Source organism: Canis lupus, chromosome 25 (genome assembly GCF_048164855.1).
Source record: "Canis lupus baileyi chromosome 25, mCanLup2.hap1, whole genome shotgun sequence".
NCBI lineage: Eukaryota > Metazoa > Chordata > Mammalia > Carnivora > Canidae > Canis > Canis lupus.
This window is the reverse complement of record NC_132862.1, coordinates 26,810,599-26,835,559: the sequence shown is the minus strand read 5'-3', so window position 1 is coordinate 26,835,559 and position 24,961 is coordinate 26,810,599. Positions and strand designations below refer to the sequence as shown.

The following is a 24,961-nucleotide window of genomic DNA, read 5'->3' as shown; positions in this document are numbered from 1 at the left end:
TTTTCTTAGCTTCTAGTGACTTACTGTATTCCTTGGCTTGTGGTCTCTTTCTCCAAGTCCAAAATGTGTAGCTTGTCTCTGCTTCTATCACCGCATCATCTTATGATTACATTCAGGGTCAGTCCAGATTATCTATTATACTCTCCCCATGTTAAGATCCTTAATCGCATATGCACAGTCCCTTTGCCACATTAGTGAACATTTTCAGGTCCCAGGGATAAGGATGAGGATATCTTTGGAGGTCATTATTCAGCTTCCTACATCATCATTCTCCACTGCCCTTCAACTTTCCTTTATACATTACATAAATTTTACAAGGGACACTGCTAAGATAGCAAATCTCGAAAAGAGACCCATTTGAACTTTTATTTATTCACTAACAGTTTTGTTCAACAGATATTTGATGGATATCCACCAGGCATCCCGAACTGTGTTAGCCTTTGAAGCAAAAATTGTAGATATATTCCTGCCCTCATGGAGTTCACAGGTCACATTATCTCCTTTACCAAAGCATATATGCCCTTCCCCTTACCGCTTTTCTTGCTTCTGTGAATTTGCCCTTCTTTGTCAAGTCCTACCTTTCTGACCCTAAACCAGATAGCACTATCTTTCTTAGAGGATGGGACAAGAACAGAATTCATTTAAATATGTAACATGATTAGTGTATTAGCATTAGAAACCTCAGATGATGTTTTCCTCTTTAGTTATTACGTTTACTTCACCCAACCTGAAATTATGTGGAAATGTAATATCCCAAGCATGGGTTAAATTCATGAAGGCCCCTAATCTCCTTTGAATAGAGATTAGTGGCTGTATAAATATTGCCCAAGAAAGAGCTAATCCTTGGAGAATGAGGACTGGTTTTACTGCAAGCGCTAAAGGACTACCTGATGTGTGAATTGTTTATAGTATTCATCTTTACAGATAGGAGTCTGCTTCCACCTACTGGCTGGAGAACTTCACAATCGTCAGGACCACACTGGTAATTTCTTCTTGGATTTTTGTATTTGTTTCTGATTTACAGACATAATGTCTGCTCCTGCCCACCTAGGCCTTCTTTACTCCCAAACTAACCAACTCTTTCCGGTCCTACCTTCTAGAGTAGTTGATTAAACTAATCAATGTGTTGTCTTATGAAAATTGTTAGGTAGCTATAGATAGCCAAGGTATCTAAGAAGACATCTAAAGCCAGGAGGAAGTCCGTGGGATGCAGAACACACTAAGAGAGGCCTAAGGAAAAGGAATAAGGTGATCCAAGGAGGTAAGGGCATGACTGGAATTTCAGGGGGTCTGGGATTAGCAGTAGTTGAGGACAGGAGAATTCCGTCACTCCAAAGACAGTCTTGGGGATTGTGAGAGCAAACAACTTGAAAATTCTATAGGAAAGTTGTAATTTCCAAAAAAAAAAAAAAAAAAAAAAAAACCTCAGTTGTTTTGCTGTCAGAAATGTTAAGAATCTTTCAGAAAACAAGGATTTCTATTACAGAAAACCAAATATTATACTGGAGCTATTCAAGAGAATACACACTCTTGACATTTGAGTATGAAAAATATTATTCTGAATTTGAGCCAGAGATTTAGAAAGATTTGAGGGAAAGAAGATTTGTATCATATGAAATATACTAAAAGACTGTGTCATAAAGTCTCATAGAATTAACATGAATGTAGTCTATAATCAAATAAGTGCAAAAATGAAACAGTGAGATTTCATTTTGCAACTAATTGTGAAAGATTGAAGGAATAGGAATATATGATTGATGGATATGAATTAAGAGGTGCAGTATATTTAGAGGCACTGTTACTGATAGATTCTTTTGGGAAAGCAATTTGAAAAGTGAACTTTGAAAAGCTTATATTCTGATTTGGTAATTTTGATTCTAGGATATACACCATAGAAATAATTATAGATATGTTTAAATATTTTCATAAAAGTATTCATTATAGTATTGTTTAAAATCAGAAAAAGTCTATTGTAATAGCTACCACATATTCAGTGATTATGGTGTTTCTGACACTGTGCTTGATCCTTGATCTTGAGAGACAACAGGAAAGTAGAGAGAAAAGAGAAGGAGAAGAGAGGAATAATATAATAGAAGTAGTAGAGCATTGCCTATCCCCTATGTTTCCTAACAGCCTAATGATTTGGTATTTCAGGACTTGGAAGGAGTTAGATTAAAAGTAAAAGCCTTAGGAATGGTGTAACTAAGATTCTGTGACACTCATAGGAAAAGGCCATTTTTCCCTCTGCTCCACTTCTGGCATGATACAAACCGGTACTTTGAATAGAGATTAGTGGCTGTATAAATATTGCCCAAGAAGTTGAAGTTATGCTGTCCAGTAAGGCAGACACTAGTTACATGTGGCTACTTATATCTAAATTAAAGAAAATAAGAAATTCAGTTTCTTGGCCACACAAGCAACATTTGAAGTGCTCACTAACCACACATAGCTAGTTGCTACTACATTTGAGAGTGCATATATAGAACATTTTCATCATTGTACAAAGTGCTTGCAGATAGCACTACCCTGAAGACTCAACACAGATAAATAACTGTGAGTAGAAATTCTATGCCTTGTTGAGCAATGGGAAAAATCTACCCCATTTCACTTCAGTCTCCCCATCTTGGAGCTAGCTACTTTCTGGTATTTATCATCACTTGGAACTGCTTCAAAATAATAAATTTAGATTTCCACTTTTCCCCCTCATCTCATTTCCTCAATTATTCCCTGTATATCCTTCTTTCTAACTCATTGGATGTTCAATTTATTAGTCTATCTTCTTTGTATCCATTGGTACATTGATGTCCAATAAAAATATAATGAAGTATGTACTCTGATTAATGCTCTCCATTATTTAAGGAAATTCTAGTCATGGTTTGCTAAGTTTTTATCATGAGTAATGAAGAATTTTATCAAATGCATTATTTTGTGTCTTTTAAGATGATAATATAAATTTAGGTTTTTTTTTTTATATTCTACTGATGGAATGAATTACCTTTATTGACTTTTGAATGTTAACCAATTAGTGATTTAAAAATCTCATAAAACTAGAAATAAAAGAGAACCTCTTCAGCATATATGTACAGAAGGCTACAGCTAGTATCATTCTTTTTAAAAAATAAAAATTAATTAATTAATTAATTAATTTATCGAACGGGGGAGGGACAGAGAGAAAGGGAAAGAGAGCACTTCAAGCAGATTCCACACTGAGTACGAAGCCCAAAGCAGGGCTCAATATCACCACCCTGAGATCATGATCTGAACCAAAATCAAGAGTTTAATGCTTGACCAACTGAGCCACAGAGGTGCCTCCTAGCCTCATTCTTAATTGTGAAAGACTGAAAACTTTCCCCCCTAATATTGGGAACAAGGTAAGGCCCTGCTGTCACCATTTCTGTTTTATGATATGATACTCTGGAGACAATACTGCAGGCCTTAGACAATAAAATAAGACAGGAGAAAAAGTATCCAAATTGTAAAGGAAGAAGCACAATTGTATTTGTACAAAACATGATAATATGCATTAAAAATTCTAAGAAAAAGGGGAAGCTGGTGGCTCAGTCGATTAAGCATGTGGCCTTAATTTTGGCTCAAGTCATGATCTCAGGGTCATGAAATAAAGCCCTGCATTGGACTCTGCACTGAGCGTGGAGCCTGCTTAAGATTCTCTCTCCCTCTGCACCTCCCCCTGTTCATGCTCTCTCTCTCAAAAAAAAAAAAAAAAAATTCTAAGAAATATATATTTTTTAATCCTCTAGAACTACCAAATGAGTTTAGGATGGTAGCAGGATATAAGTTCAATATACATACTTAGAAAAGTTTTATTTTTATATACTAACATTAAGCATAAATTGAAATCAAAATAATATAATTTATAATAGTAGAAAATAGTAACTACATTTACTATTTGACAAAATACATGAAAGACTTATCTTTGAAAACTCAAAACTCTGTTGTGACAAATTAAAGTTTTAAATAAAACTTAAGCAAAGGGGAGATAGACCATGTGTATCAATTGTATGATTCGTTATTATTAGGATGCCAATTATACCAAAACTGATCTACAGAGTCACTGCGACCCCTACCAAAATTTCAGCAGAGCTTTTTTCAGAAATTGACAAGCATATTTAAAAATGTATATGGAAGTGTCAAAGACCTAGAATATCCACAACATTCTTGAAAAAGAAGAACAAAGAAGGAAGGCTTTTATTATCTGATTTCAAGACTTATGAAGCTATCAAACAAGAAAGTATAGTATTGATATAAAGGTAAACGTATTGATCAATGGAACAGAATAAACAGTCTAGAAATAGACCTACACATTTGTGTTTAACTGATATTTTACAAAGATTCCAATCAAGTTAGTAGGGAAATAATAATCTTTCTAACAAATGATCCTGTGACTCTTGACTCACACCATATACCAAGAGTAATTCAAAATGGAGTATAGACTTAAATGTAATAGCTAAAAGCATAAAACCTCTAGAACAAGATGAGAAAATCTAATTGACCTTGTTTTGGTGAAGATTTCTAACATAGAACACAAAAGCTCAAAGGTAAATAAAAAAATTAATAAATTAGACTTCATCAAAATTTTAAAGTTCTGACTTGAAAATCTTTGTAAACATATATCCAACAGAGATCTTGTTTGAAGACCTCTAAAAAACTCTTACAACTCAGTGATGAGAAGACAAATATACCAGTAAATACTGAGCAAAAAGTTTGAGCAGACCAAAAGGGAGAAAGAGAAAGGGAGAGGAAGGATTGCAATTAAGCTCATGAGGATATACTCAACATCATTAGTCATTAGGTAAATGCAAATTTAAAATCAGAATTAGATACCAATATATATCTACTAGAAGGAATAAAATTTAAAAAGACTATTCATACTAATTGTTGATGAAGAGATTGAGGAACAAAACTCTTATGTATTGCTGTTGAGAATGTAAAATGATACAACTCTGTTAGAAAACAGTACAGCATAATATCCTCCAGTTCCATCCACGTTGAAGCAAATGGTGGGTATTCATCATTTCTAATGGGCGGGGGGATGGGGTGACCGGGTGACGGGCACTGAGGAGAGCACTTGACGGGATGAGCGCTCGGTGTTATACTATACATTGACAAATCAAACTCCAATATAAATATATATATATATATATATATATATATATATATATTTATGTCGAAATCCTATTTATTTATTTATTTATTTATTTATTTATTTATTTAGGGATCCCTGGGTGGCTTAGTGGTTTAGCGCCTGCCTCTGGCCCAGGGCACTATCCTGGAGTCCTGGGATCGAGTCCCCCGACCAGCTCCCGGCATGGAGCCTGCTTCTCCCTCTGCCTGTGTCTCTGCCTCTATCTCTCTCTCTGTGTCTATCATGAATAAATAAATAAATAAATAAACCTCTAAAAAAATAAATAAAATGAAAAAAAAACATTAAGCAATTTCTTAAAAATTTAAATGTGCACCTCTCATATGACCCAGGCATTCCACTACTAGGCATTTTTCAAGAGAAATGAAAGTGTATGTCCACACAAAAACTTATAAACAGATATTCATAAGACTTTTATTTATAATAACCAAAAACTAGAAACAACCCAAATTCCTTTAAACAGTTTAGATAAAGAAATTATAATATATTTATACAATGGAATGCTAATCAGCATAGAAAGGAATGAACTATGATATACACAATAATATGGTTGAATATCACAATAGTTATGTTAATAAAAGAGGTCAGAAAAAAGCTATCTTTTGTGTGGGTACTGAAAGATGGTGATGGTGTGAACTATGCAGATATCTGGAGAAAAATAGGAAGAACAGCAAGTATAAATACTCTGAATATGGTGCTAAATCTTATAAGCCTTAAGGCCATTCTTTGGACTTTATGCTGAGTGATGTAGGAAGACTTTGGAAGATTTGAGCAGAACAGTGTCATGATATGACCTGTTTTGACATGATGGTTCTGACTTCTGTGGTGAAGTTTACTTGGGGGAGTGGAGTTGCTGAGTTTAAGGAGATAGCTGAGGTACAAATTAGAGAGTGTCACAATAATTCAGGACCAGAGTGATAGCCATGATGGTTGTGAGAAATAGATTCTGGGCATATTTTGAAATTAAAGCTTGATATATTTTGAATAAGAAAGGAGTACAGAATGACTCCAATATTGTGTGTGTTTGTGTGTATGTGTGCACAAGTGCGCACATGCATGTATATGTGTGCTTGTGTACAGCTGGAAGGATAGAATTATAATTGACTGAAATGGAGAATATTGTAGGAGGAGAGGTTTGGGAAGGGAAGATGAGGTGAAAGTCTTTAAAAATGTTGAGTATCAGAGGCCTATTGTCTGTCTAAAAGGAGACAGTGAGCTGGCAATGGAAAAATCCAGAGTAAAGTCCTGAGGAAAAAATTCTCAGGAGTAGCACCTTGAACAGAGGTAAAAATTTTAGAATTATCAACATATAGAGAGCATTACAGGTATGAGAATACATGAAATCACCAAAATACAATGACTAAATCCTGACGTTGTCATGGAAAAACTGGAATTTACTCATAAAACTGTCATGGAATAAGTGGGAATTAAATCCTGAAACATTCTCATTAAGAAGCCAAAGATATATAAAATATTTAGTGAATGAGATGAGAATAGAATAACCAATGGATTAAGAGGAAAAACACAAAGGACAGTGTCCTGAAAACTATTTCCAGGAGAAGGGTGTATTCAGCTCTGAAAAATGGCAAATAGTTCAAGTCAGATAAAGACCACTACATTATAGCATTTTGGTCATTTATAACTTAGGCAAGAGTAGTTTGGATGAAGTTGGAGGTATAAATTTGATTGAGTGTACTCAAGAAAAAATGTAAGAAAATGAATAGAAAACAATATTATAGATAAGACTTTAGAGAAGTTTTTGTTTTTTAAATAAAAACAGTGGGGCACCTGGGTGGCTTAGTGGTTGAACATCTGCATTCAGCTCAGGTCCTGATCTCAGGGTCCTGGGATCGAGTCTGCATCAGGCTCCCTGCAGGGAGCCTGCTTCTCCCTCTGCTTCTCTCTCTGTGTCTCTCATGAATAAATAAATAATATCTTTTTAAAAATAAAGTAAAATAAAAATAGTATAGAAATAGAATTTTTGAAAATGGCAAAGTGGGAGCATGCTTATTTGCTGATGGGGACACTTTAGAAAAGGAAAATTGATATCCTTGGGAACACAAGGAGACAATCTGGTGTACAAATGGAGGATGGTCTTAACTCCAACATAAACAGTTCATCAAGGCAAAATATGTGATACTGATGCTATATAAATGTGGTGGAAAGACCTTTTGGAAGTTTTGTTCTTCATTTTTTTGTTAGTGAAATAGTCACCAGCTGAAGGTAAAGATAGGAGAAGATGTGTTAGAGTTTTGAGAAAAGAGGTGAAGTTATAAAATAGAAAACAGGAAGACATGAATTAGGAAAATACAGCATAATACCTATGCAAAATGAAAACCTCATTTGAGTTGTTTTTTTAAAGATTTTATTTATTTATTCATGAGAGACACACACATGGGTGGGGGGAGAGAGAGAGACAGAGAGTGTGAGAGAGAGGCCGACACAGGCAGAGGGAGAAGCAGGCTCCATGTAGGGAGACTGATGTGGACTCAATCCCGGATCTCCAGAATCACGCCCTGGGTTGAAGGCAGCACTAAGTCTCTGAGCCACCCAGGCTTCCCTTCATTGAGTTTCTTAATGATAAATTTAAAGTCAACATCTTAAGGGTTTTTCTTCAATCCCATTCAGTAGCATGGATGAATGGACAAAGTAGTCTGAGAGTTGGAGTTCATCGAGGTTATAGTTTTGTTAAGCAATTAAAATGATGTAAAAGCCACTAATGATTTGAAGATATATGGGGAAAAAGTGATTACCATGATGACTAAATTTAAACCAGATATGCAGAAAATGAGTACATGGAACAAGGTGCAGTGATGTCTGTGGTAGAATCAACCAGTGGATTATAGATCCTGATTAGTGAAGAATTGTTCTGTCTAAAGTATTACAGAGTATAGGCTGGAAAGATAGACAGTGGTAAACCAATCCTTGAAACTGAAATCATGGGGAGTTACAGTTTTTCATGTGACAAGGTCTAGGATATATCCACTGGAATAAATAAAAAAAATAACTGGAGAAGGTTAAAAAATCAATGTTGTGCCCAAGATTGCGAATCCGAGAAACCACCAAGGAGCCGACACCGATGTAAACACACGAGGGTTTATTTACAAGCTTGACCTTGGGTCCAAGTATACCTGACACAGCGGAGCAGGGACTTGGACCCCCAGGTGGGTTTCAGCTTAGTTTTATGGGCTGGTCTAGGGGACCTCCAGAAAGGGTGGAGGGATTTCTCAAGTTCTGTTTACATTCTGATATGGGGCTTTCAAGGGCATTGAGCTCTGTTCTTATTCTAATATGAGACTTTCTGCCACTGGCTTGGGCTCTGTTCTCATTCTAATATGGGGCTTTCTAGGACGTTAAGCTGTAAGCTGTTTTCTTCCTGTAACTGAAGTAATGTAAATTTCAGCTCTTATTCACAGGGGCCTGGGATGGCTGTACTTGTGCTAACACTGAACTTAAAGTGGAATGGCCTTAATTTTCTCAGCCTCCACAATCAAGAAGCTAGGGAATTAAAAGGATTATCTTCACAATCATTGAAATCTCCAATAATTGTAACAACATTAATATTTCGAGACATTGGCTTTGAACCAAAGCTAAAATGGTCATAGAATAAGGGGGAGTGACTCAGGATTGGTAGATAATTCCACTGGTGTGACATTCAAATCTATAGATTCTGAGGGAAGCACATATAAACGAGGTAAGGCAAATTGAAAATCAGTCCCTCTGGTAGGGAGCAATATGGAGAATAGTGTAGCCCCCATTGATCAGAGCAGCAGGAGAAGCAGGCTTCAAGGAAGGGGCTAGGTTTAATTTAGAGTAAAAGATGAACAACAACAACAAATTCGGAAAAGAGTCTGAAGTAAAGGGAATTCTATTTGTGATTAACCATAAGTTCCAAAAGGCTCAAGAAAAGGGTCTCAGTTCAGGATTGAGAGAGACAAAAACAGGGATAAGCAGAGCCAAATGGGGATTAGACTGCAGGTGATGAGAGTGATCAGGAAATCACTTTCTTCTTATGGTGATGCCTAACATAACAGAGATGAAGGTTACGATAAGATTAATCATGACAATGCCAGGCCTTAAGCTTCAGTAAGTAGAGAAATATTGGGTTCTTTCCATAGTATCTAGCCTCCTACAGCTGTCTCTTGACTGTTGTCAAGGGAAGTGGGGCAGACAGGTGGCAGCATGTTTGCTTTCAGCCTGAATGCTTCTTCTCAAAGCATACCTATAGCACACACCTGAGAACTATGGCAATAAAAATTGTTAGAAAAAAACTGGCAGGTACATATTTTAGAGATATTTTTACTAATTTGATATGAATTAATTGCTTTAAATATTTATAGTACACAAAAGTCATACAGTGAGTCCTATTAGGTAGTAGATATGTAGTGTAAAGCACTTTACATACATTATTTAATGTATGTTCCCAAGTAATGTCTTTGTACTTTATAGATGAGGATATGAGTGCTTAGAAAGTTTAAATAACTTTAAGTTTGTAATGTTAGCAAGTAGCAGAGACAAATTCACATTGAAGTTTATCAGATTTCAAGGACCATGATAATGTCATCAGAACTGTAATGATTATCTCTGGAATAGGTATCGCTAGATTATTTTTAGTAAATTTTATAATTTTTCTTGACCCATGGATGTTACCATAGTATGGTATGAAAGAACTTGAAGGAACTATTGTAACATCTTTCTTCTGATGACCTTATTTCTCTACAATTTGCACAAAAATAGTCTAATTAGTATTTAACCTGTCATGCAGAAGTAAGAACACGGAGAATGCTTTGACCTCTGGAAACATTCTAGGATTTTATCAGAAGGCTTTCATTTAGGGATTAGAAATGTTCTCAGTTAATTTCTTCTGTTTTACCTTCGTTCCTTTTATACAATTGTCCCAAAACAAAGTTTTGGGAGGTACCTTAGGTGAAATGGAGGCTTGAAGAAAAAGTCACTAACATGAGAGTGCCTAAACTTATTTCCACTCTGCCTAAATGTGGGAGTGCCTAAACTGTGTTTCCACTCTGAATAATAGGGAAGTCCATAATGTCCTGTAAGTATTCTCTAGTTCTGTTATAATGGTTCTCAAAATCTAGAGTTACATAAAAATTAACCAAATGCTTATTAAAAAAAAAAACACCTCATAATCTGTTGTCAGCTGATCAGAATCTCCTGTGGGGAGATTTGAGGCATGGGGTGGGAGGATACATACTGGCCTACTGTAGATTCTGATTCAGCAAAGGACTATCAGGGAGCCCAAGTCTTTTTTTTTTTTTTTTTTTAGAGAGGCAGAGACACAGGCAGAAGGAGAGGCAGAGACACAGGCAGAGGGAGAAGCAGGCTCCATGCACCGGGAGCCTGACGTGGGATTCGATCCCGGGTCTCCAGGATCGCGCCCTGGGCCAAAGGCAGGCGCTAAACCGCTGCGCCACCCAGGGATCCCGGGAGCCCAAGTCTTAAATGTCTTTGCCCCATGTCTACATTTCTCAGTTCCCCTACCTTGGGAAATTAGGGATTTCCCAACCCTTCTATCTCTCTGCAATCTCAGATTTTTCCCATGATTCCAGTACTTCCAACAATAAACAAGGACGGAACGAATGTATCAAATAACTTGAGATATAGAACTTAAATAGATATCACTGCAGCTGTACAATTATCTTACAGAAGTGATAAAGGGGGGTGATGCCTCAGTGGCTCAGTCAATTAAGCTTCAGACTCTTGATTTCAGCTCAGGTCATGATCTCAAGGTCATGAGATCGAGCCCCACATTGGGCTTGGTGCTGAGCATGAAACCTACTTAAGATTCTTCCTCTCCCTCTCCCCTACCCCCAACTTGTGTATACATGCACTTGCACATTCTCTTTTTCTCAATAAATAAATAAATCCTTAGAAAAAAAAAAGAAGTGATTAAGGGGTGATGTTTTCATATATGCATCCTCACATTGCTATATATATATATATATATATACATATATATATATATATCCTTTATAGATAGCTAATATTAATCAACACCATATTAGAATTGCACCAAAGTATCAAGCAAAAAGAACATATTTTATCTTAAATGCTAAGGAACTAATAGACAAATTTTAAAAAATGTTTTGAATTCTTTTCTATAGGGAGAAGTTTTAAATATCTTGGATAACCTGCTGTATTTGTGTTTTTGAAGAAAAAAATATAATGCAATGAACTCAAGCAAATAGATTATCTTTTTTTAAGACTTTATTTATTTATTCATGAGAGACACTGGCAGAGGGAGTAGCAGGCTCCCTGCAGGGAGCCCGATATGGGACTGGATCCAGGAGACCCAGAATCATGCCCTGGACTGAAGAAAGTGCTAAACTGCTGAGCCACCCGGGCTGCCCAAGCAAATAGATTATTCTCAGAAATAAAGCTTAATAATTAAACTTTTACAGAAAATAATTTATAAATTCTGAGAGATTACTAATATAATGTGGTGTAAAGTCTGTTTTCTTTTTTTCTTTTTTGTAATGCAAGTATCTGGTTTAAGCTTTGATTGCCAAAGCATTCATTTCAAAGAAGCATCCACTTCAAAGAGGCTATCTCAAATAAACATACTGCCAGCCAGACTAGATAAAGAGCCAGGTCACCTCCCCCAGCATGGAGGCATCTTTGTTTTAGTGATCTTGATTGATTTCAATAGCTGATCACTTGGGTCACGTTTGTTTTCTTTTGCTGAGTTTTATGTTTCACTCTTATGTTTTAAATTCACCAATAAGAGTGAGCTGGTAAAACTGTAGACCCCTAACCTCAATCCTAATAAAAGGAGAGCCCCAGGCCTTGCACTCTCTCCTTCTACTCATGACCTTGCTATGTGGCCCCACGTGTGCTGTGTAAACTCCAGGTCCTATAAGAAATAAATATTTTTCAGAGTTCCCTGACGGTTATTGGTGAAGAACACCTTGAAATCATAAAAAGAACCACCTGGAGGGGTCCAGCCATAACATTATTAATATTAATAGACTGAGACCAGCACAAAATATAGAACTTAAAATTCTGAAGCCTGGAGCAGACTGTTAGAGTAGCTAGTTAATTTTCTTTTATCTGCCTAGGACAATGACCTAATAAGATGGTTAATCATCATTGAACTGATAAAAAAAAAAAAAAGCCAACTATTTAAAGAAAGGCTTTAACAACAGATAAAGGATGGACTTGTTGCTACTGCTGTAGGATTCTAAGTCCAGGTAAGAACCTTTGACATTCTGTAATTTCAGAGTTTCTTCTATCTGAGAAACTGCACAGATTTCAAGGGGAAAAATTATTTGGATGGATATAATAAATATTACGCATTTTATGCTTTGTATCTTCTACACATTTATGTTTAAGCTCTTAAAACTCATTAAGTATTCCTTCTGGAGATGTATGAGACTCTTAAAGATAAAATACAGAAATTAAGACATTCATAATTTAAAAATAGCCTTTAAAACCTCATTCTTATTACTTTCTAGATAAGTGGAACTTCAAGTTAAAAAAATGGATCTCTAGTTACCTCCTCAAAAATTTTCACAAGGCAGTTATTTTCATAATTACATGGATAATTAGATTTATTCTCTCTTTTTTTTAAATTTCATCTTTACTGGATAATATGGGGTGGAGAGTTAGTTGGCAAACATCAAGAAATGGGATTGGTCTCAAAGTCTCTCACTCACCTCTACTTACCTGTTTCAACTTATGTGACTGACTCAAAGTGAGGGGGGAAAAAAAGTTTTCGAAATAATTTTGTTTTTGACCAAATGAGAAAAAAAAAATTTGCTTAGCATGGTTGCTGGCACAAACTAAGAACTCAGTAAATATTAGTTCCCTTCTACAGTTCAGGAAGGTGACTACCCTTATAAGACTATTGTTATTATCAAAGAGAGGTAGAAAATAGGAAAGCCCCCCCACCCCCAAACTCCATAAAAGGTCTAAAAAGTTAGTAAATCTTTCTCTTTTTTCCTCCTCGTTTCCATGGATGCATAGTACAAAGTATTCACTTGGCCTGCACTGCTTTTCTATGATCTCTCGAGCAGTAAAAGTTTGACACAGGTAAGGAGAAGCTGGTGAGATTTTGCCCTCCCTCCAACCCAATCAAGCTAGGCAGAACTAGGCTGTTCTGTTGAAGGAAGAATTGCAGTGCTATGTCTGAATGCCTAGGGTTCTGTTTTATAAACATACTGTGTCCCCCAAATTCATTTAAATGTCAGTTGTTTGGGACTCTGAGAAAAAAAAAATATGTACAGGGAAAAATAAGTTAAATTCTCCAAGTCAGGCTTAAAATGCCATGATGAAGTAGAAAGTGTGTGTTTAGAGCCAAACCTAAACTGACATTCCAAATTTGTCGTTGGTCTGGAGTTACTTGTTACAATTTAGCCTTTCTCAGAAATGAGGGAGGAAAGTGCCTACATTTCCCACTTTTTGTCTGGATATTTTTTTCTCAATATCTAGGCGAGACATGTGGAATAGTAACCTGCCTGGGAAAGTAGTGGAAAATAATAGGGAAAAGTAATGACTGTGTTACAAGTTATATTCTATAGTGACCCAGCTGTGTGGAGAGGTTTTTTTTCAACTGGGAGTAACTGGGGAAATATCTAAGAAGGGTGATTTAGGCAGAATTTCAATGAAGAGGTGAGGAAGAACATTACAGGTGAAGAAAGTGACATACAGGAGGACTGTGTTCTAGGGACAGTTGGTTCTATATTGCCTGAAAGTGCTTATGGATCTGTTAGGAAATGAGACTAAAGACAACGGCTGGGTTTAATTCATAAAGAATCTCAAATAGGAAGTGTGAATTTTATTCTGTATGACACAGGGGACCTCTGAAAGATTCCAAAGATGGATATGATACATATAAAATAGGAAGAATGTTGAAAGACAGGATGATCAGCATTTAATCAATTGCAATAAACAGGACCAGACTGGTTAGGTAATGGCCTCCAAGAATATTTGTTCAGTAGCCAAACAACCAAATCAAACAAACATAAGTAAAGCTAAAGTGTATATATACAGCTTGTCGATCATTCAGAGATTTTTTAATAATAAATTTATTTTTTATTGGTGTTCAATTTGCCAACATAAAGAATAACACCCAGTGCTCATCCCGTCAAGTGCCCCCCTCAGTGCCCGTCACCCATTCACCCCCACCCCCCGCCCTCCTCCCCTTCCAGCACCCCTAGTTCATTTCCCAGAGTTAGGAGTCTTTATGTTCTGTCTCCCTTTCTGATATTTCCCACACATTTCTTCTCCCTTCCCTTCTATTCCCTTTCACTATTATTTATATTCCCCATATGAATGAGACCATATAATGTTTGTCCTTCTCCGAATGACTTATTTCACTCAGCATAATACCCTCCAGTTCCACCCACATTGAAGCCAATAGTGGGTATTTGTCATTTCTAATGGCTGAGTAATATTCCATTGTATACAGAAACCACATCTTCTTTATCCATTCATCTTTCGATAGACACCGAGGCTCCTTCCACAGTTTGGCTATTGTGGACCATTCAGAGAGATTTGCAATAATATAATTAACTGGTAAAAAATAATTTTGTAACATTTAAATTGTGGGGAAAGATCATAGAAAGTGGTATTTGTGAGAAAAATAACATGAAATTGGTCAAAGGACTACTTATGACATTGGGACCATCGTCCTCACTTCACTCAGTAACTGAATAGATACAGGCATGTTTGGACCACGTGGGAAAAATGGAATAACTAGGATTTACTTAGATGTACATAGATGTGGGCTTTTGTACTGATGTATATATTTATATACACTTATATACACAAGTGATAATTATCTAGATATTTATAATTTCTATAGTTATATATTATCCACTAAATTGGTATATATATTCATGGTCTTTATATATTTATAATATAGGGAATCAATAAAATCTTACTGAATAAATTAACACAGAAAATATATAGTTGATCCTCAATATTCATGGATTCAATATTTGTGAATTTGCCTTCTCACTAAAATTTATTTTTAGCCCCCACATCAATACTGCTGTTCTTTCATGTTCATTCATATACCTGTACAGAGTAGCAAAAAAATCTTAATTGTCCAACAGACATGGTCTCAGCTGAGATCAGATAAAGCATGGCTCTGCCTCCTTGTTTTAGCTCTCATATCATAAACCAGTGATCTCTTCACAGTCTATCTAGTGCCATTTTTTTTTCATTTTTGAACTTTTTTGGTGAATTTGCTATTTAAACAGCTCCTAGCATACTGTAAAGTGCTGGCCAGTGTTTCTAAGTACAAGAAAGCTGTGATGTGCACGATGGAAAGAATATGTAACTTATATATGTTTCTCTCAGGCATGAGCTATACAGTGCTGTTGGCCACAAATTTAAAATTAGTGGATCAACAATATACATTAAATAAGATGTCTTTACACAGAAGCATACACAAAACAAGGTTATAAATTGATTGATTGATGAAAATGATGTGACCAGAGATACCCAGGAATCTACCCTATATTTCCCCTAGGAACAATGTTCAGTTTTTGCTAATTTAATGTTTGCAGCAACTTTATGAAACACAAGTACTGCCAATAATAAGAATCAACTGCACATGTGACATATTAATTATATTACATGACTACAGCCCTATTATCATATATCTATGCTTATGTGTGTTTCTATATGTAAATATATTAGATACATTTGTATTATGTAGACATATATGAATATGAATATGTTTTCTAAACCTGAATGAAGACTCCACTATTCTATATAAAAGAGTAAATCTTAGGAACAAATTGCTCAATTTAGTAGTCTTTAAAATAGAGGCCTAATGAAGTAAGTCAGTTACAGAAAGACAGATACAATATGATTTCACTCATATGTGGAATTTAAGAAACAAAACAAATGAGCAAAGGGAATATAAGAGAGAGAGAGAAGCAAACCAAGAAACACTCTTAATTATAAAGAACAAACTGATAAGAAGCGAGGTGGATGGGGAGATAGGTTAAATAGGGGATAGGGATGAAGGATGAGCACTAGGTATTGTATCTAAGTATTAAATCACTATATTGCATACCTGAAACTAATATTACAGTGTATGTTAAATAATTAGAATTTAAATAAAAACTTAAAAATATAAAAATATAAAAATAAAATAGAGGCTTAATAATTTACAAAACTATAATTTCTTTTGCATTTTGAGCTCAAAACTCCACTTTTAAGACTTTATCCTACAGATATTATCACAAATACATGATCTATGAAGAAACGTTCTAATATAAAACATTTAGATACAACCTAAATATTTATCACCATGTAACTAGCTAGATAATAGGATAACCTGCCACCATAAGAAAACTGAGGAAGTCATTTATTATAAGTTAGAAGTGTTAATGATATGCTGCCATTTTTGTTAAAAAATGAAATTATCATGTATTTAATTAAAATACATATCATATTTCTGGATAATATTTACCAAAAACTGATATTAGTCCTCGAATAAGAAACAGGATACTTAGTGGACAAGGGGAAGAATCTTTAATGTATGTCTTTTTGGTATTTTGTGCTTTCAACTACATATATTTTACATATATCCAACTGCACACTTTTCTCCTCAAAAATAAATGGACAAAATTATAATAAAGTAGAATGGTGATGGTGGTAGGGTCAAGCATGGCTAGAGTCTATTTGAGAGGTACCTAGAGTATGCCTTGCTCTCTTTAACAAATCCAAACTCTATCTGCATTTCAAACCTGGTTCTTGAGGTATCTCTTCCACAAAACCTTCTGAGCTCAGCCACTCATTATATTTCTACCTATTTTGACCATCTACTATGTGCAAGGCACTCCTTGGCACTTTGTAAAACTATAGAGATAAATTAAACATATATTTGCCTTCCTAAATTTTATTTTTGTGATTTAGAATTTTTATCTCATCTATAGTGTGACTCTATACTAATTATTTGTTGTTTCAAATTCTCTTCATAAATCTATCTTCCCAATTAAATTATAATCTCCCTAAAACCAGGACTCTGAATGTGTGTGTGTGTATGTATGTATTTTTCCCCCTTTTGTGTCTAGCATTAACCTAGCTTAGTGCTCAGGACATCAAAGACCCTGAATGAGTATTCGTAGGTTTACTGATTGATTGAGGTCCACCTTGCAGCTTTTCTTGTTTTCTGAATCATATATTGTTAAATAAGTTCTCCTTTTCTCTCCTTGGATAGGTAATCACTTCAAGCCAAGCATCAACAACTAGAACTGACTCATAAGCTATCAGTAGTTCAATGATGGACTCAAATCAACAGTTGAAAAAGACAGCAGAAGTGACACCTCCAAAGGAAAGGGAAACTAAATGCTGCAATGGATTCAAGGTAGAGTTTTGTGTTTCCAAACTAAAATAAGTAGAGGGGGATTTTTTTTTTTTCTAAACAACCAATTTTGAAAAAGGAACATTGTATTTCAAATTAATTTCCAACTGAAACATACGTTGAAATAGTAACAGAATGATCTATGTCTTGATTTAAATAAGTTTTTAAATCTGAAAAAGGAATTTCTTTGGGAATATTTGTGATGGCTAAGAATTTATTAATATTAAAAAATTTAGAAATCTTTTGATATCTTCTCTTTGGTTCTTCATGGACTGAAAGATATTTATAAATTTCATTAAAATAAGTCACTGTATAATGAATAATATATTAAATAATTCTTGGAATTGACCTATAAAGAGAGCAGATTCATTAGTCTTATAAATCACTTTGTGGTGTTGACCTAAGTAATTTTTTTCTTTTAAAGAACAGCATTTTTTAATCTAATAATTTAAATAATAGCAGATGGTAGAAAAGAGTTTTGTAATAATAATCAAAAGGCATGAACCAAACACCTAGTTACTGATCTAGGAAAGCCATTTAATTTTTCATATGCAGGTTAGTAAAAGTCTTGTGTATTGATTTTATCTTAATATTGTGACACTTTAAGGGTATAGACTGTATTGGGATTTTCATTGACAGAAAAAAATGCTCCCTGAGCAGTGTTGAAGAAAACAAGACTCAAGAAAATTGAGAAGTTTGCCTAAAGTCATCCAGCTTGTAAATTGAAAACCCTTAAACCCAAGTTAAAGCCTTTAAGTCCTCATAGAGAAGTTTTGAAGAAATTTTAAAAATTAATCATGGCTGTCTTTTACCAATACTTTAGATGTTTTCCTCAAAGTTATAGTCTTAATCGCTGAATAAAGATCACAGGAATTAGACTCAATTGCAATAAAGTTTTTTTTTTAAGATTTTATTTATTTATTCATGAAAGACACAGAGAGAGAAAGGCAGAGATGTAGGCAGAGGGAGAAGCAGACTCCAGGCAGGGAGCCTGATAAGGGACTGGATCCTAAGACCACGGGATCATGCCCTGAGCCAGGGGCAGGTGCTCCACCGGTGAGCCACCCAGGCGTCCCATTATATAAGGTCTCATTTAACTTTGTCCACAGAACATGTTTGCTTGTTTTCAGAGATTACTGATAAAGTCTATTCTGATGAAATATTTGAGTAATGTTTAAGCAGAGTAGCAGTCACAAGTAAAAGGTAGTGGTGGATGCAAGTCTAGGGGTAATATGGTACTCTGGGTTCTTTCCACTTTTAAACATTGAGGGTAACATGGCTCTCATTCGCACATGCGCAGCAAAGTGACAGCAATCTGGCTGAAATAATTAAAATTACCAGAATGGTCCCTTGCAGCGTATTTGCAAGTTAGTGTGTATAAAGTTTGTTAATTGCAGTCTAATGATTAAGACCAGAGAATTAGAATAACAATGAAGCTAACATTTATTGAGCACATATTATAGGCCAGATACTGTTCCAGTGTTATACTTCTATTAGTGGATTTGTTTCTTACCACAATTCCACCGCCAGATGCTATTATCTCTCTTTTACAAATGAAATAAAACTTAGATACAGAGAGGGCTAATGAATCAATCCTTCTCAATTGCAAACCTGGTAAGTGATAGAGCCCATGTGATTTTAGGCAGTCTGATTCCAAAACCCATGCTCTCAATTCTACTCCGTATCCTGAAAGTAACTGTGGGTATCCATAATATTGGTACCTTCAAGATGCTCTGGTAGGTTGGGATTCAATGATCTTCCTCATTCTGTATTTAAAAAAAATTCACGTTCAGGGGTGCCTGGGTGTCTCAGTTGGTTAAGTGTCTGGCTTCAGCTCAGGTCATGATCTTGGGGTCCTGCGATCAAGCCCCACATCAGGCTTCCTGTTCCTCAGGAAGTCTGCTTCTCCCTCTCCCTCTACCCCTCCCCACCACTCATGCTCTCTCCTTCTGCTCTCTCTCTCTCAAATAAATAAATAAAAATAAATTAAAAAATTCACCTTCAGACCAAATAATTCAGTATCAACCAACCCTAGGATTCTTATACTTGTTTACTACATGCAGTGGCACACACATTTACACACATTGTTATTGACATGTAATACAAACTCAGAAATATATAAAAGTGCAAATAGATAACAGACTTTAAAAAATAACAACAGGATAATATGTTAATTAATTGAATTTAAATAAAATAAAATTTAAAAAATAAATAACAACAGCATAGTTTGATTCTTTCTTATGCCTTTTCCTCAATTTTTGGACTAAACCAACTACATCATATAAACCCTGCTATATTCTTCATCTTTACACTTGTCATTTCTGAGCTTCAGATTTCTTGTACCTTTATGTTGTAATAAAAATTCTTAATAAGCAGTAGTGATACATCATCACCAAAAGACAAATAATAAGGTAAAAGTAAAAGCTCCCCCTTTTTGCCTTCATTCCCATTCCCCCTTCTAAAGCAATCAGAATAACCATCCTTTATGTAACCAACAGTAGTATTCATATCCTGCTGGTCTCCTCTGACTCACTTTCCATATTAGCCATTAGCCATATTAGCCTTTTATTATTTGTCAGACGTGTTGAGCAAACTTCTGACTTGGAGAAGTTTGTACTTGCTGTCTTCCCTTCTGAATGTTCTATTCCCAGATACCTTGCTCCTTCATTTCATTTACATTTCTGTTTAAACGTTACCTCATCCTTGACCACTGCATATAAAATACACTTTCCTATTCATAATTCTTTGATCAACTTTATTTTTTCATAGTATTTATCACCAGCTAACACTGACACACAAAAGCACAAGTATGTTTGTGTGTGTGCATATGTGCTGTTAATGGCTTAAAAGTAAATTTATTACAGTTCTGTAATAATCTGATAGTCCTGAAATTCAGAAGTCTAAAATGGGGCACAGTGTACTAAAATCAAGGTGTTGGCAGGGCTGTGTTCCTTTCTAGAGGTTCTAGGACACAATCCATCTCCTTGCCTTTTCCAGATTCTAGAGGCTGCCAAAGTTTGTGACTTATGGCTCTTTTTAATGCAAAGTTGATGGTCAGTCCAGTCAGGTAATTTTCACACTGCATCACATGAACACTGACTCTTATGCCACACTCTTCCACATATATTTTTTCTTTCTTTTAAAATTTAAATTCAATTAGTCAGCATATAATACATTATTAGTTTCAGATGTAGAGTTCAGTAATTCATCAGTTGCATATAACACTAAGTGCTCATCACATCAGATCCCCTCCTTGATGCCCATCACCCAATTACCCTATCTCCTCATCCACCTCCTCTCCAACAACCTTCAGTTTGTTTCTTGTAGTTAAGAGTCTCTCATGGCTTTTCTCCCCTTATGATGACTTTCCATTCAGTTTTCCCTCAATTCACCTATGATCCCCTGTGCTGTTTTTTTTTTTTTTATTCCACATATGAGTGAAAGTCTGTGATAATTGTCTTTCTCTAATGGACTTACTTTGCTCAGAATAATATCCTCCGGTTCCATCCACATCAATGTAAATGTTAAGTATCCATTGTTTCTGATGGGTGAGTAATATTTCACCACATATATATCACATCTTCTTTATCCATTCATCTGTCGATGGACCTCTTGACTCTTTCCATAGTTTGGCTCTTGTGGACATTACTGCTATAAACATCAGGGTGCAGGTGTCCAGTCTTTTCACTACAACTGTATCTTTGGGGTAAACACCCAGTAGTGCAATTGCTGGTTATAGGGTAGTTCTACTCTATTTTTAACTTACCTCCCTACTGTTTTCCAGAGTGGCTGCACCAGCTTGCATTCCCACCAACAGAGTAAGAAGGTTCCGCTTCCTCCACATCTTCACCAACATTTTTTTTCCTGACTTGTTAATTTTAGCCATTCTGACTGGTGTGAGGTGGTATCTTACTGTGGTTTGGCTCTGTATTTCCCTGATGCCAAGTGATGTGGAACATTTTTTCATGTGTCTGTTGGCCATTTGTGTATCTTCTTTGGAGAAATGTCTGTTCATATCATCTCCCTGTTTCTTGAATGGAATCTTTGTTTTTTGGGTGTTTAGTTTGTTAAGTTTTTTAGAAGTCTTGGATATTAGTCCTTTATCTGCCATGTCATTTGTAAATATCTTCTCCCATTCTGTAGGTTGCCTTTTAGTTTTGTTGACTATTTCCTTTGCTGTGCAGAAGCTTTTTATATTGATGAAGTCTTAATAATTAATTTTTGCTTTTGTTACCCTTGCCTTTGGAGATGTGTCTAGCAAGAAGTTGCTGTGGCTGAGGTAGAAGAGGTTGCTGTCTGTGTTCTCTAGGGTTTTGATGGATTCCTGTCTCACATTTAGGTCTTTCACTCATTTTGAATTTATCTTTATTTATTGTATAAGAAAATGGTCCATTTCATTCTTCTACATGTGGCTGTCCAGTGTTCCCAACATCATTTGTTGAATGGACTGTCCTTCCATTGGATATTCTTTTCTGTTTTGTCAAAGATTGGTTGACCATAGAGTTGAGGGTCCATTTCTGGGTTCTCTATTCTGTTCTATTTATCTATGTGTCAGTTTTTGTGCCAGTACCATACTGTCCTGATGATTACAGCTTTGTAATGTATCTTAAAGTCCAGCATTGTGATACCACAAGCTTTGGTTTTATTTTTCAACATTCCTTTGGCTATTCAGGGTCTTTTCTGGTTCCATACAAATTTTTAGGATTATTTGTTCCAGCTCTTTGAAAAAAGTTGATGGCATTTTGATAGGGACTGCATGAATGTATAGGTTGCGCTGGGTAGCATAGACATTTTAACAATATTTATTCTTCCAATCCATAATCATGGAATGTATTTCCATTTCTTTGAGTCTTCCTCAATTTCTTTTTTAAGTGTTGTGTGGTTTTTAGAGTACAGATCCTTTATCTCTTTGGTTAGGTTTAGTCATAGGTATCATATGGTTTTTGGTGCAATTATAAATAGGATCAATTTCTTAATTTCTCTTTCTTCCATCTCACTGTTAGTGAATAGAAATGCAACTGATTTCTGTGCATTGGTTTTATATCCTGCCACATTGCTGAATTCCTGTGTGAATTCTAGCAATTCTGGAGTGGAGTCCTTTGGGTTTTCCACATACAGTATCATATCATCTACAAAGAGTGAGAATTTGACTTCTTTGACAATTTGAGTACCTTTTGTTGTTTAATTGCTGAGGCTATGGATTCTAGTATGATGTGGAACAACAGTGGTGACAGTGGGCACCCCTGTTGTGTTCTTGACCTTAAGGGAGGGGTTCTGTTTTTCCTCATTGAGAATGATACTCACTGTGGGCTTTTCACAAATGGCTTTTATGATATTGAAGTATGTTCCCTCTATCCCTATGCTGTGGAAAGTTTTAATCAAGAAAGGATGCTATTTATCAAATGTTTTTTTCTACATCAGTTGAGAGGATCATATGGTTCTTGTCCTTTCTTTTATTAATGTGATGTATCACATTGATTGATTTGCAAATATTGAACCACCTTGCAGCCCAGGAATAAATTCTACTTGGTCATGGTGAATAATACTTTTAATGTACTGTTGGCTAGTGTCTTGGGAGAATTTTGGCATCCATGTACATTAGGGATATTGGTCTGTAATTCTCCTTTTTGTTGAGGTCCTTGTCTGGTTTGGGGACCAATGTAATGCTGGCCTCATAGAATTAGTTTGGAGGTTTTCTTTCCATTGCTATTTTTTGAAATAGCATCAGAAGAATAGGTATTCATTATTCTTTAAATGTGTGATAGAATTCCCCTGGGAAGTCATTGGGCCCTGGACTCTTGTTTGTTGGGAGATTTTTTTATTTCTACTTCAATTTTCTTGTTGGTTATGGATCTGTTCAGGTTCCCTATTTCTTCCTGTTTCAGTTTTGGTATTTTATAAGTTTATAAAAAATAAATCAATTTCTTCCAAATTGCTGGCATATAGCTGGCAAATTTGTTGGCAGATAGTTTTTCATAATATGTTCTTAAAATTATTTGTATTTCCTTGGTGTTGGTCATGATCTTTCCCCTTTAATTCATGATTTTATTAATTTGGGTCACTTCTCTTTTCTTTTTGATAAGTCTGATTAATGGTTTAATGATTTTATTAATTCTTTCAAAGAACCAGTTTCTAATATCATTGACCTCTTCTACTGTTCTTTTGGTTTCTATTTCATTGATTTCTGTTCTAATCTTTATTATTTCTCTTCTGCTTGGTTCAGGCTTTTTTTTGCTGTTCTTTCTCGAGCTCCTTTAGGTGTAAAGTTAGCTTGTGTATTTGAGAATTTTTTTTTTTTTTTTTTTTTTTTAGAAAAGCTTGTATTACTATGTACTTCCTTATTAGGACTGCCTTTGCTGCATCCCAAAGGTTTTGAATAGTTGTGTTTTCACTTTAATTTGTTTCCATGATTTTTAAAAATTCTTTAATTTTCTGGTTAAGCCCTTCGTTCTTTTGTAGGATGCTCTTTAACCTCCAAGTATTTCTGTTCCTTCCAAATTTCCTCTTGTGTTTGGGTTCAAGTTTCAAAGCATTGCAGCCTGAAAATATGCAGGTGATAATCCCAATCTTTTGGTATAGGTTGAGACCTGATTTGTGACCCCGTATGTGATCTATTCTGATGAATGTTCCATGTGCACTTGAAAAGAACATGTATTCTGTTGCTTTAGGTTGGGTATATCTGTGAAGTCCATCAGGTCTGGTGTGTCATTTAAAGCCCTTGTTTCCTTGTCTATGTTCTACTTAGATAATCTGTCCATTGCTGTGAGTGGGGTGTTAAAATCTTCTACTATTATTATACTATTATCAATGAGTTTCTTTAATTATGTTATTAAGTGGTTTGTATAATTGGCTGTTTCCAAGTTTGGAGCTATTTATAATTATTAGATCTTCTTGTTGGATAGACACTTTGAGTATTATATTGTGTCACTCTTCATTCCTTACTACAGTCTTTGGTTTAAAATCCCATTTGTCTGATATAAGGATTGCTACCCCAGTTTTATTTTAATGTTCATTAGCATGATAAGTGTTTCTCCATCCCCTCACTTTCAATCTGGAGTTGTCTTGGGTGTAAAATCAGTATCTTGTAGACAGTATATGGATGGGTCTTGCTTTTTTATTCAGGCTGGTATCCTGTGTCTTTTGATTGGAGCATTTATCCCATTTACATTCAGAGTAACTATTGAAAGACATGAATTTAGTGTCTTTGTACTACCTGTAAAGTCCCTATTTCTGTAGGTTGCCTCTATTTCTTTCCAGTCTATATTACTTTTGGGCTCTCTCTTTGCTTACAGGATCTTCTTTAATATTTCTTGCAGAGCTAATTCAGTGATCACAAATTCTTTTAGTTTCTGTTTGCCCTGGGAGCTCTTTATCTCTCCTTCCATTCTGAATGACAGCTGTACTTGATATAGTTAGTATTCTTGGCTGCATGTTTTTCTCATTTAGGACCCTGAATATAT

At 35.4% G+C, this 24,961-nt stretch overlaps 1 protein-coding gene across 9 annotated transcripts in view; it reads left to right on the top strand.

Moving 5' to 3' along the window:
• The window catches only part of SLCO1B3 (solute carrier organic anion transporter family member 1B3), an 85,046-nt gene that overhangs the window by 12,080 nt on the left and 48,005 nt on the right, over positions 1–24,961 (top strand). For 2 of the 9 annotated variants that reach the window (XM_072798757.1, XM_072798762.1), the window contains exons 2-4: positions 925–982; positions 12,238–12,369; positions 17,358–17,504. In XM_072798757.1, the coding sequence (XP_072654858.1) occupies positions 17,418–17,504 (87 nt within the window). In that variant the 5' untranslated portion in view covers positions 925–982; positions 12,238–12,369; positions 17,358–17,417. Of the gene's footprint in view, positions 1–909; positions 983–12,237; positions 12,370–13,144; positions 13,211–17,357; positions 17,505–24,961 lie in introns of all 9 variants that reach the window. The other 7 variants (XM_072798759.1, XM_072798765.1, XM_072798758.1 and 4 more) reach the window with 6 other exon arrangements.